Source organism: Balaenoptera musculus, chromosome 9, assembly GCF_009873245.2.
Source record: "Balaenoptera musculus isolate JJ_BM4_2016_0621 chromosome 9, mBalMus1.pri.v3, whole genome shotgun sequence".
NCBI classification, from domain to species: domain Eukaryota; kingdom Metazoa; phylum Chordata; class Mammalia; order Artiodactyla; family Balaenopteridae; genus Balaenoptera; species Balaenoptera musculus.
In genome coordinates this window covers 97477702-97490591 of record NC_045793.1, presented here as the reverse complement: position 1 = coordinate 97490591, position 12890 = coordinate 97477702, and the positions used below count along the sequence as shown (strand labels likewise).

The window sequence follows — 12890 nt, the reverse complement described above, 5'->3', positions numbered from 1 at the left end:
GTGTGTGGGAACACTCACGTAATTGGCGTGCAGTACAGTGAAGAACTCAGGGTTGGTGATGAACTTGACAGCTGGAGACTGCAGCAGCAAGGTGATTTTTTGTGAGTTCACTGGAGAAAGTGACCCATCTCTCCTCAGGTCTGGAAAAAGTGAAGCAAAGCAACTAAAGGCATTGGGAAAAGATCGTTTCAAATAGAGGACTTCTCTCTTGTGGCACTAGCAGCCCACAGGCCTTCACCTGCACAGCTGGAGGGGATTGCTGTTTCGAATAGTGATCCGACCAGGTGTCACAGTGATAGGGCCAGGTGTCCTATCACTCGGTGTCTGTCAGTTCAGAATCATTATTTCCTAGGAGTGTTCCTGTGCAACTTCAGTCAGGATCAAGTCCTTGAATACCTCATCCCTTTTATCCCAATGACTTTTTTCTTACTTTCTTTATAAGTTGCTCACCATAGCTATGATAATTTGTTTGCAGAAAGGACCACAATTCTTCCCCTCCCTGCATCCCCACTGGTATGGAACTTTGCAACCCTGTTGAATCGAGCTGGCCTTGTGCCTTGCTTTAACCAACAGAATTTGCCAGAGGTTCTGAGCCAGGGTTTTGAGAGGCCTGTGGGTCCCCACTTTCTCTCCCTCATCACGAGAACAGTCTGTGCAAGATGAAAAGCCATGGGGAGCGGGGACAAGCTGCCCCGGCTGAGGCCACATCAGGCCAGCCAGCTTGCAGCCAATTCCACCGCTGACCAAGGATGCAGGTGTGAGCCCAGTGGCCTGAGGGACCACCCGGCAGAGCTCAGCTCAAAGTGCCCACCTGCAGGACGGAGGGCTAAATGCACGGCTGTGAGCTTAAGCTTTGGATGGCTTGTTATACAGCAAATGCCACCGGATCCAATACCAAACCCAGAAAGAAATTTTCTGTTCCTTTTTCCTCATGTTTCTAATTACTCCATCACTTTACTACATCTCTCTCAGAGATTAATAATAGAAATTAATAATAGAAATACATAAACTAGTCAGTTTAGTTAGTATATCTGATAAAATGAATAGAATGGAGGCAATTAAAATAGTTGGTGGAACTGTGTACATACATGTTTAAAAGAGGGAGTGAAAAGGTCCCCTCTTCTGCTTTTGCAGAGAGAGCTGAGACCTGGCAGTACAGGAAGCACATGGCTGTTTGCTCCGAATGTTCTAGAGCCGTCAATCCGCCATCATTTACCCAGTTCAAAAAGAAATTGGATTATTAGAATGTTGCAGTAATAATCTTACGCTATTACAGGTATAAAAAGCAGAAGCCAATCTTTTCAGAGAAAACAGTCTGATGGTTACCAAAGGGGAAAGGAAGGGAGGGGATAAATTAGGAATTGGGGGATTAACAGATACACACTACTATATATAAAATAGATAACCAACAAGGACCTACTGTACAGCACAGGGAACTATATACAATATCTTGTAATAGCCTATAATGAAAAAGAGTCTGAAAAAGAATATATATGTATAACCGAATCCCTTTGCTGTACACCTGAAACTAACACAACATGGTAAATCAACTCTACTCCAATTTTAAAAAAAGGAGAAGTCAATCTCTTACGCCTTTTGAATATTCTCATCTGAATTCCACTCAGGCAGATTCAAAGAAATGAACATCAGACCCCCTAGTGGATGCTGATGGTATCTGCTAAAAAATGCTCCCAGGCAGCCGTGTGTAATCATAAGCCTGCAGGTTCTCTTTACTCCCAGGTTCCTCCCTCAGGGGGGATTGTATTTTATTCTTTTTTTTAAATTTTTTTTTTACGATTTCCTATTTTTTTAAAAAACATCTTTATTGGAGAATAATAGCTTTACAATGTTGTGTTAGTTTCTGCTGTGTATTTTATTCTAAATGCAAACAAGTCTTATTCCTATTGTTGTCATGTGGCTCCTTGGAAGCAGACTGTGAATTCTTATTGCTTGTTTTATTTATAAGTGGAAAACATCCTTAGGACACCAACCAATAAATTAACTTAATAAGAAATGATTAAGCCACCAAAAAAAAAAAATTGCCTTGATGCATAGGTGCAAGATCTCTTCACTGTGAATCCACTTTTCCTTTACGTTCCTGGTGGGAAACTTCTGTCTGTTTTACCCTGCTGGTGCCAAGCCTCTTTCTCCCCCCGGACCTCGCCCACGCCCTGCTTTCCTTACCCCATCCGCATCCCAGGAGTCTGGGCCCGTCCTGCATACCTATGCTCGACTGAGAAGATTCAGCCTCTGAGTCACTCCCGCCACCTCCTCCGCCGCCTCCTGCTGGGACTTGCTCACAACTTTGGCTGCCAGAATCTTCTTCAGGCCTCTCTGTAGCAATGGTTCGCTGAATATTTTGGTACCTTTGTGTCAGAAAGTGCAAAGACAGGAGTTAACTTTGGTTTGATGGCTTGTTGAGGGGTAGATGCTCTGAATCAGATAAGTGGGGAAATCACTAAAGAATCGTCCTGGACGTCAAGAAACGTCAGGAAAGAAATGCTCAGAATCCCCACAAGATACCCAAGACAATTAACACTACAAGTATCTCTGGATGATTTGACTTCTTTTTGTTTTGTGAGCTGTGACGAGCTTCAAGTATGGTGACTTAAAAAAAAATCACCCTGCATTAAATGAAATTAGGCTAAATCTAAAATAATGGCGTGGGAAGGAACTTAAAATATTACAACTAAGATATCAAAGCACCTCTCCCTGATGGTGATAAGTCTACAAACTAAAATAAAAGTTCTACTCACTTGTTTCTATTTAACAGGTAACTGACAGGACTGGCAAGGGGTGTGCAAAGGTTACACGCTAAAAACACACTGGCAGACAAATAAATGCTTTCTGCTTATTTGAAGGCTCCTTTGATTCTTCTTTCCAAGTTGGGGAATCAGTCAGTCAGTTGGCCAGTCAGTTGCCTAACCAGGTGCTTACTAAATATTTACTGACTTTTCCAGTGTGTCTGTTTCTGCGCTGGACTTCCAGACCAAAGAGAAGACTGGAATGCGATCTCGCCCTCTGAACCCTCACGGTCAGGACAGAACAAAGAGGGGAAATGCACATAAACCGTGACTCTAGTGAGGTGAACAAGCTGCCCTAGGTGTGTAAGAGGTGTGAACACAGACGAGGAAACACCCAAGGCACATGCGTTCTGAAGTCAGAGTATGACGTGTCGGGGAGCTTGCAGGGAAGGTACACGGAGGAAATAACATGTGCAAAAGGCTTCAGCTGGGAGAACTCCGAGAAGGTTGGTGGCGGCGTCAGGATGTGTGGCCCTTGCGCAGTGCCAGGGAACCAGCAGGGGTGGCAGGGAGCGCCTAGCAGGTGCCCAGCAGCGGCTGGGATGTTTTTCTCTAGGCCCAGGTTCTCCAACTTGAGCTGCATCAGGATCACCTACAGGGCTTGTGAAAACACAGGCTGCCGAGCTCCATCCCCAGCGTCTCTCTGATTCAGCAGGTCCAGGGATGCGGTGGGCGGAGGCAAGAACGTGCATTTCTGACTAGTTCCCAGGGGATGCAGTTGCTGCCGCTGGTCCAGAGACCAACTCTGAGAACCGCCACTGTAGGGGCTGAGCAGCTGCTGGAAAAGCGAGGCAGGTCCAGTTCTACACCGACCCCCACCTGTGTGGAGGGCATGGGAGGAGAAGACCCTGGAGTTGGGGAGAGCAGCTGAGAACTACGGCATCGCTCCAGGCTGGAGATGCAGAAGCCTGGAACCAGGCAGGGGTGGTGGATCACGCTGGTGTCTAAGGATGCTGCTGGGGGCGGGGAACACCCACATTCTGTGGGGAAACTAAGATCACCTATATCTGCCCACAAAACACTCACAGAAATTTCCTAAACCTCCCTGCCTAATTCACACTGTGTTTTGTAGGCAGGTGTCCAGCTGTCTCGTTCCTTTTTGCTCTGCTCTGCTTCCTTCACTCTTTGTAGCCCCTCTTCCTCCTCGCTAAATGACCTTGACTTTGCTTGATGTCTCTCAGTCCTACCAGGGCACAGGACAGGAATTCCGCTTCCCTTTTCCTCACGGCACAGCAGCAATGAGGGAAGTGGTCAAACTGACGAGATCTTTAGTGGCAGAGTTTGTAATAACTTTACATGTAGACTCAACAGAATTTGGGACCTGACTGGGTATGGAGGTTGGAGAAGACAGAGGAGACAACTTTGAAGTTCAAGGCACCTGCTTAGAGCAGGTGGGTGGAGGTGCCGGTACTGATGAAGACCATGTAGGATGGGCAGGTTGGTGGGAAGATTTTAGTGTGGATTTGGACATGTTGACCTGGAGGTCCTTGAGGTCACACAAGTGACAATAGCCAGGGGAGCGTTGCTGTATGGGTCTTGTGCTCAGGGAAGTGATGTGGGAGTGGAGGAAGAGGAGGAGGAGAGAGCCTCCAGGGAGCAGTGAATAGCCAGGTCGCCATGTGCAATCCAAGGTGGGGGCATGGGGAATGTATTGTTACATGGACAAGGTCTTCTATGGCAGGGATTCTGAAGACTAGTGACCTCTCCTTGACCTTTAGAGAGGAGTTTTGGGGACTTCCCTGGCGGTCCAGTGGTTAGGACACCACGCTTCCACTTCAGGGGGCACAGGTTCGATCCCTGGTCGGGGAACTAAGATCCTGCCTGCCACCCGGCCAAAAAATAAATAAATACATAAATAAGTAAAAAATAAAGAGGAGTTTTGTTCTCAAGTGTGGTCTCCAGACCACTTGCCAGAGAATCAACTGGGTGATTATGATAATTACAGAAATTGGGGCAAAATTGAAATCTACATTTCTAACAAGTTCTTCAGGTGGTATTATCTACATCTAGGTTTGAGGCGCTCTGGTGCCGGGCTTTCTTTAAGTTTTATTTTATCTAAAGAGACTCAGCCACTCCCTCCTGACACCTGGCGGAAGATGGCTCTGCCTGCAGCACTTACTGGGAGGCATTCCTGAGAAGGCCTCTTATGAGAAAATGTGGAAGGAGTAGGAATGAGCAAGGAATCGGAGAGAGAAACGCTTGCTTTTATTTACGCCTCCACACGCCTGTGGTAGGGCGGCTGTGGGGAAGGTGCAGGCTGTCTGTCTGTGATGTTCTTTTTGCTGGAACTCAAGTAATGCAGCCACACGTGGGGTACTCAGTGGGCCAATGAGAAGCCGCCTAAGCTTGTGACCTTGACCTGGGGGAGGAATGGGGCCTGCCAAAGACCAAGGAAGCTGCTGTTGGAGGATCCCCTAAGTGGCTCAAGGCAGGCTGCCTTTTCCAAAAGTGGCTCAACAATATTTTCAGTCCACAGCTTCTTCTAGACCCTGACTACTCTCCTATTAAGAGGTGCAATCAATGTCCCCTCCCCTTGAACCTGGGAAGGTCTTGTGGCTACCTGGACTAACAGACAATAATGAAAGTGACAGCTTGTGATGGAACACAGAGGCCACGCTGTGAGGAAGCCCAGGCGACATGGAAAGTCCACGTGGAAGTGCTCTGGTTGACAATCACAGCTGAGATCCCAGCCAACAGCTGGCATCAACCTCCAGATATGCGAGTCTCCAGCCCAGCCACCCTCTGACTGCAACCATGAGGTACCCAGAGAAGGGCCTCACTGAACCCAGTCAGCCATGAGAACCATGAGAGAGGACGATACTCGTGATGATAATGGTGATGATAATCAGTTATTGTTGTTTTAAGTCACTAAGTTTGGGGTGGTTTGTTACTCCGCAACAGACGCCTGGAAAGGGCTTTGACAAACCTCACACTGTAGCCTCTCTTTTACTTCCCAAATTGCAGTGATCACTGAAGAGAATTTTAACGAGTAAATATAACCTTATTTGATGGAAATGTCAGCAATTTCACAAACTGCTTCACATGTCCTCAGTTGGACCTGGTTTATCTCACGCCTTACTAAGTCAACAGCCTCAAATCCCAGGTGCCAGACCCAACCCCTGGCCTTTGCTGAAGTCAGGACAGTCTTGGGGAAGCAGGACACACAGCAGTTGGTGAAGGATCACCCAGCAAGGGCAGGGCTGCAGCCTCAGAGGCTCTCTTTGCTCTAAAGATGAGAGAAGGGGTCAGAGAGTTGGTTCTCTTCTATTTCATCAAAACTTATCCTTCAATGTCCCCCCTCACACTTTTTTTTTGCAGAAAAAGGTTAAGTATTTATATTATATAGGGTTTATGGAAATTGGTAAGGAAGTCATCTGGAATGTGTAATTTGCAAATGGACACACAGAGGAACACACACAAAACCAAACCAGAAATAAAGAAACCTTCCAAAACCAAATCGAACCGAACCAAACCAAACAAAAACCAAACAAAGCCTATAGGAACAGACAGTTCTCATGGGAGGAGCTAAAATTGGTAAAAGAAAAGCTCATGGAAACAGAAGACCTTCCCTCCAAGAAGTGAAATGTAAGAAGCACCAAAACACCAGGAGAATCACTTAAGTCAGCAAAAACCCACCAAAAGATGAGATGGAAGGCAAGGTATTGTTGCTAGCAAAGTAAACCCATAGAAACACACTTTAGAAAACATTCAAGCATTGATATCAAATACCAAAACCACGCAGATCTCTCTTGGCCTACTCTTTGGGGAATATAACCCTAAAGAAACACTCTAAGACAATCCTAATATTTTACATACCCTTGGGCCTTATCCAAAATAGTGATAAAAAGCAATAAGTGAAACATCCAACAATATGGCAAATTAACTAAATTACATCTGTTCATTGGAATACCATCATTTAAGTGATAATCTTAAGACTATGTAGCGATATGAAAATGCTTTTAATGTAGGAAGTGAAAAATGAATATAAAGCTATATTATCATTATAGCTATATAAGGACTGTGCATATGAAATTTGAAGATAGTTAATTTTTTTAAAAAAGCTAATCCTTCGGGCAGTAGGATTATAAGACTTTTTTTTTTTCTTATTTAAAACTTGCATTTCTCAATAGTATAATAATTTTCTTCAAATAACTAAAACATCAATCTTGAGTTGATGATTTAAAATAAGACTATGTATTTATATTTTTGGTTTGCTCAATAAATATTTGCGAAGGAGGTAGAGTTCGTTCAGGATATTTTGAACGTGTAGGAATGAACTCGGGAAATGGTCTTGTACTGAGTCCTGGTAAACTCTGGCCCCATCCAGGCACCGGGAGGAGGGACACTGAAGAATGAGAAAGAAGGTAAGGACAGTTACCAGTGGCAGGTATGATGGGCCATCAGTCATGGGGCTGCAGAGGAGGCGGCCCCTGGCTCTGTGTGGAGAGCTCTGGGGAGGTTCCAGGGACCATGTGACATTTGGGTTGGGCTTTTGCAGGATGGAGATGAGTGCCAGGTGGAAGGCATGCAATGAGGGACTTTCCTGCAGTGGAAGTGTGTGGCAAAGCCACAAAGGCCACTTAGGGGGTGGCCGAGGGAATGTGGTCACCGCACACTACTTCGTCCACTCCGCATTTTGCAGTGTGCGTCTCCTTGCACAAACACACTTGCCTTTCACAATCACCCTGTCAGGAGTCAAGAGAAACTCCTTCTTGCAACACTGAGAAATATTTCCATCTTGCTGTGAGAAGGTGATGAGTGTAGATTTCTCCTGCTAACCAAACACATGCCCCCCTGTGTGTGATCACATCTGCGATGGATAAAAGACTGACAGTATACCTTCTGTGGCTGCCATTATCAGGCCAGATCACTGGAAAACTTTAAATGCTTGAAAGCAATAGGTTAAAATAAGCATTGAAGAGCCTGAATACTTATCTGAAGGTTATCTGACCTTCCCTAGGTAGGATTTTTCACAAGAAATAAGCACTTTCTCAAATCGCTCAGTTCCTTTTCTTTTTATCTGTCCATATGGACGCAGCAAATACAACTTCCTATTCAGCAAAGTCTGGTCTCTCTCAGCATGTTCAGTCCACTGGAGGGCACGGGGGTTTACACATCAAAGCCTGCACACTTCTCTAGAGGCCTGGTTCAGGATGGATTTGGCCTCACTTTTATATTAGACAACCTGAACGTTGTGAACGAACTTCCAAGGATTTTTATGTCACGGGTCAAGGTGTTTACTTCTGCTTCTGGTTTACTGTTTTGTTTTAGTGTTCAAACTACACCTCTTGTAGATATAGACTGATGCTGCTCTCCGTGTTTCTTAGTCTGGTAAATCATTTCAGCTTATCTGTCTGGCAAGACAGACCTTGAGGCTATTTCTGCCTATGGCATCTGAACACAGTCTCTATGTAAAATGAGCTTGCTGTGTCCTCTGCATTTTTAGTTGTAGGAGTCTTGTTGCAATCACCATGAAAGGACACTCCCATGGATTTTGGTGCATTTATATTTAATATGTTCTTCCTTGTAATATGCTTTCTTTCTGTGGGAATGACTAGAGAAATACACTGCCAGTGAAAACCCATTACGGTTCTTATTAATGACTTAAACACTCAGGTACTGATGGGGAAAAATGGAAAGCAAATGTCTTCCAAATGCTCAAGCAATAAAAGAACCCCTGGTGATTTTCACCTAAAGCATCCTTCTCTCTCTACAACAAGAGTAACAAGAAGTTTAATTTTTTGTTTCTGTGTAATTTTAATAGGATTGAATTGTCTACTTTTTTTTCTGGAGGCTACAGTTAACTTTCAAAGAATATTTGTTATCAATAGCTGTGTCCCCCAAACCCAGTTAGTTATTCTTTTTAGTCCCTCTCCACCTTTTTCCTTTATTTTACACTAGCAAGACGTCATGTGGATACATATGAAGTTGGGCCTGCAGTCTGCATTCCTGGCTACTAAAAGTATCCAAAAGCCACTGCCCTGGTCTTAAAGAAGCAAGATATTGGGTATGATGCTCGTACTAGCTTATGGCATGGGAGAGGTGCTGTTTAGGGTCTCATTTGCATGTTGAAAACAAAATGACATCTTTACATACTTACTAAAAACTAGTAAGGGGTCTAGTTTTTAGACAAAACAATTCTCAAAAAGTATTTTTAAATGTTTCCTCTTCTATGATGAAAGCTTTTTAAGAATGTATATTTCTGAGTATATAGCAATTTTGGGACCAGGGTAGGCATGAATATAGAGATTTATGAGACAGCTTTTTCTCCAGGCAGCTTTTAGTATTCTGTTAAACCTATCCTTGGAATGTTTTCAAACTGTTTGGGTTCTGGACCTGTTTGAGAATCTTATGACAGATATGTATGAGTCTGGTAGAAAAATGTGCAACCATGTATAATTTTGCATATAGTTTCTGGATGGTTCCTGGAACACTGACACCCTCAGTGAATACCTGGGTGGGTGTGGCCCATGGGCCCTTGGTTAAGAACACCTGTGTTCGAGCCTGGGCCGTCAAGAGGATTCCCCATCTTTAGATGACACTTAGGCTTAGCTTGTCTCCTCACCAAATTTTAAATCTAGCTTTCCAGGTACTAACTATGAATGGGTTAATTACTTTGCAGTTTCCTCATACAATCTGAGCAGGAAAGTATAAAAGGGGGTTTCTTTAGCTGCCTTTCTCCTTTCACTGGTTTATAGGGGCTCACGGCATGCTGATCACTCACCGTCTGTTAAGTTGCTCCATCTGCTGGATGGACCCGGATCTCCGCATCCCGTCGGGGGTGGCTGCTGATGTGGGACGCTGCCAGGTGGTCGTGCGGTTCACGTGGTCCACATAAAAGACCCGCCCGTGGCTGTCAATGCGAGCTTCCCAGTCTAGTGCATGACGAAAAGGCAAAAAGAAAAATCAAGGACAAACTACGGATCCATGTGAAACAGACACCACTTCCAGGTCTTTTGCAGTTAGAACTCACCACTGGTGACTTGCTGAAGACCAAGCACTGCCCAGAGCACCTGGGTGACCTCTGAGGCATTGGCGCGGAGTTGGCAATCCAGAAAAGAGCCCATGGGACTCAGATTCTCTGCTGGGCCATTTTAAACAGTAACTGGGGTTACTCAAGTATGACCTGTGTTAAAATTCTAACAATTTCTAAAGAGAAAATGGAATGTTTATTTCCTTCTTTAAAAAATTCCATCTTGTCAATTTTTTTGGCTACTCAAATGACAGCTGGAAGACTGGAAATGTCCTCCGGTGACAGCTGACACTCTGATGCTGGAAAAATCCTTTCTTTGCTAAATCTGATGGAGGATGGCTGCTCAGAAGGGAATAATGGCCCTCATAGTGAAACCAGGTTTGACTACAGTTCTAAAATGCACTGTATGTGCAGCTTCATATAACCTCTAGCTAATACTTAGCAGCCTTAACTGATTGCCATTCCACTTGAGAGAAAGAATGGACCCATTCAATACTTAGAGTTGTGAATTCACAGAGTATGTTCAACCCACCTGTAGCTGCCAAATATCTCTCGACCAAAACAAAACCAATCACGACTATTAACTAGCTTTGAAGTATCTCTTTGTTGATAAGTAACTATCCCAAACAGCAGAGGGAGCCCAAGATAAAGCTAAATTCCTTTACTTCTCAAATTTAAACAACAGCAACAAACTAAAAGGTGGAAGCATAGATGATACAGTCCATGATAAATGTAGGAGCTGGGCTGGGGTGATAGGATGAAAAAGTCCTCAAAACCGAGAGAGCTGGAAGTCATATGTACACACCTGAGCTTAACAAAGATGAGCAATGTCTGCTCTACAGAGATGGGCAAAGCTTTTAGGGTCCACATGTAAAACTGTGGTGGAAATAACAGCTTCATGATAAAGTTATGCTGAAAAATACGTTAGACTAAAGAAGAAAAAGCAAAAATGACAGCAAATGAGGAAAACCATTCAGGCTTTTAAGTGAGAAAAGCCATAGCTTTTGGGAGTAGGTCAGATATTTAACAATTCTGTTGAAAAAGTATCATTCAGGTAATGACATAGCAACTCCCAATTGTTTTTAAAATGAAAAACTCAATATATTTGATATAGTTATGGTTTGATATCTGTGTGGTTCAGCTGTTTGAGAACGTTATGGCTTATGTCTGACATTTACCTGAGGGATTGCCAAATAATGCCCAAGGAAAACTAAAAATACCAGAAAACACCAAATTCAACTTATAAGACAAATTGAAGAAAAAAAAAATGTGGTCAGATTGTATAAATATATTCTAGAAGGTTGTGATTAAAATTGACTACTAGATGATCCAGTTGTCAGCTGTTAGTTGTAAATGTTAATTAGCTCATTGATGAAATTGTATATTTGTGTAACTACTAGGTAATTAATCTTGAGCCAAACATTAAAAAATTTCAGTGATTTCCAAACTAGCAGCAACTGGGTGTTTTTTTTTTTTTTTCTTGAACCCAACATGACTGTCATCCAACAAAGAATGAGCATTAATCTTTGAAGAGTATCGTGCTACTCAATTCAGTTGAACAAACTCTTCCTTGTACTATGAACTAGAGACCATGCCAGGTCCTGAGGACACATTGCTGACTAACACACATCCCTGCCCTCCAGGTGCCCACAGTAAAGGAACGATTCCTTCAAAGACAAGCCTCCAGTCTCACAGATTCTCCAAGGAAAATAACTCAAGTATGGTGCGGCGATAATAATAATTTCTCTCTACGAGTTTCAATATTTCCAAGGCACAGACGGAAAAGAATGGCAAGCCAGACAGTTAGGCCCTCTTGTCAATACATTAACTACCTGGAAGGCAGAGTGCTAATTAAAACTCTTATAAATAATCAGAAAATAACACCTAAGTGCAATTAGAGATTCTAAGTGTGTTTTCTGGGTTGCTTTGTAAAGAATTTGCTTTCACATACTGTATAAACAGTACCGCATAAAGAAAACATGTTCCGAATGGAACTTCAGGCCTCAGCATGTCCGATGGACTTGGCCCTGTGATGCCAAAACAGACTCCTGAAAATGATACCTTTACGGATGACCTTGGGACAGTTAGAGTCATTCATGTGTGTCCATTCATTTGTGGTTGGGGAGCCTTGTCAGATATTAAACTATGTATTTTCCATGAAGTCTAAGAACAATGTAGAGCCTAATAATGTATCCTATTTTAATTATTATACCAAGAAAAGCCTGTAAATTTGTACTTTTACATTAACAAGTGCAATACCATGTTTGTAGTTTAGACCTTTATCTTGAACTTCAGTTGCACCTCACTGTCTTCTCGACACTGATACCTGGATGACATCTCAAATATAACACGATCAAAACCAAGCTTCAGCTCTTTCCCACCCAAACCTGCTCTATCTGCAGCCTTCTCTTCCTTTCTCAGTTAAAGGAAGCTCCATCCTTCCAGGTTAAGACTCCTGAGGTCATTCTTGACCCTTCTCTTTATCTCACACACCACATCCAATCTGTCAGCAAATCTACCCACAAAATATCTGGCCAGAATCTGACCACTTCTCACCACGTCCTCTGCTCCCCACCAGCTCAAGCCACCACTGTTTCTCACCTGCAAGAACGTTATGTTGGGTCTCTCTTCTATTTTTCCTCCTCACAATTCAATGTCAACACAGAAAACCTTTTAAGTCCTAAGTTAGGCAATGCCACGTCTCTGCTCAAAAACCTACAACGTCCCCCTTTCATCCACAGTAAAAGCCAAAACCCTTAAGTGGTCTACAAGGCCCTAGGGGATCTGGGCCCCCGATAGACGGACCTCTTCACCTGCTGCTTCCTCACTTCCCAAATCTGCTCCATCCAGACACGCTGACCTTCTTGCTGTTTCTCAAACCCACCAGGCAGGCCGCTCTGTTTGCTCAGAAAGCTCTTCCTCCCCAATACTTGGGTGGATAACCCTCTTACCACTTCTAAGTCTAGCTTCAAATGTTGCCTTGTCAGCGAAGTGTACCCGACCACCCTATTTAAAATGGCAAACCAGCCACCACCACATGCTCCAGATTCCCCTTACCCTGCTCTGCTTTTGTTTTTCCACAGCACTTAAGACCATCTGATGTGCTGCACTAT

At 43.7% G+C, this 12890-nt stretch overlaps 1 protein-coding gene across 1 annotated transcript in view; it reads right to left on the bottom strand.

Moving 5' to 3' along the window:
- HECW1 (HECT, C2 and WW domain containing E3 ubiquitin protein ligase 1) overlaps window positions 1-12890 on the bottom strand; it is a 312853-nt gene that overhangs the window by 88224 nt on the left and 211739 nt on the right. The window contains 3 exon segments of the mRNA XM_036862740.1: window positions 19-140; window positions 2224-2366; window positions 9529-9679. Of these exon segments, the coding sequence (XP_036718635.1) occupies window positions 19-140; window positions 2224-2366; window positions 9529-9679 (416 nt within the window).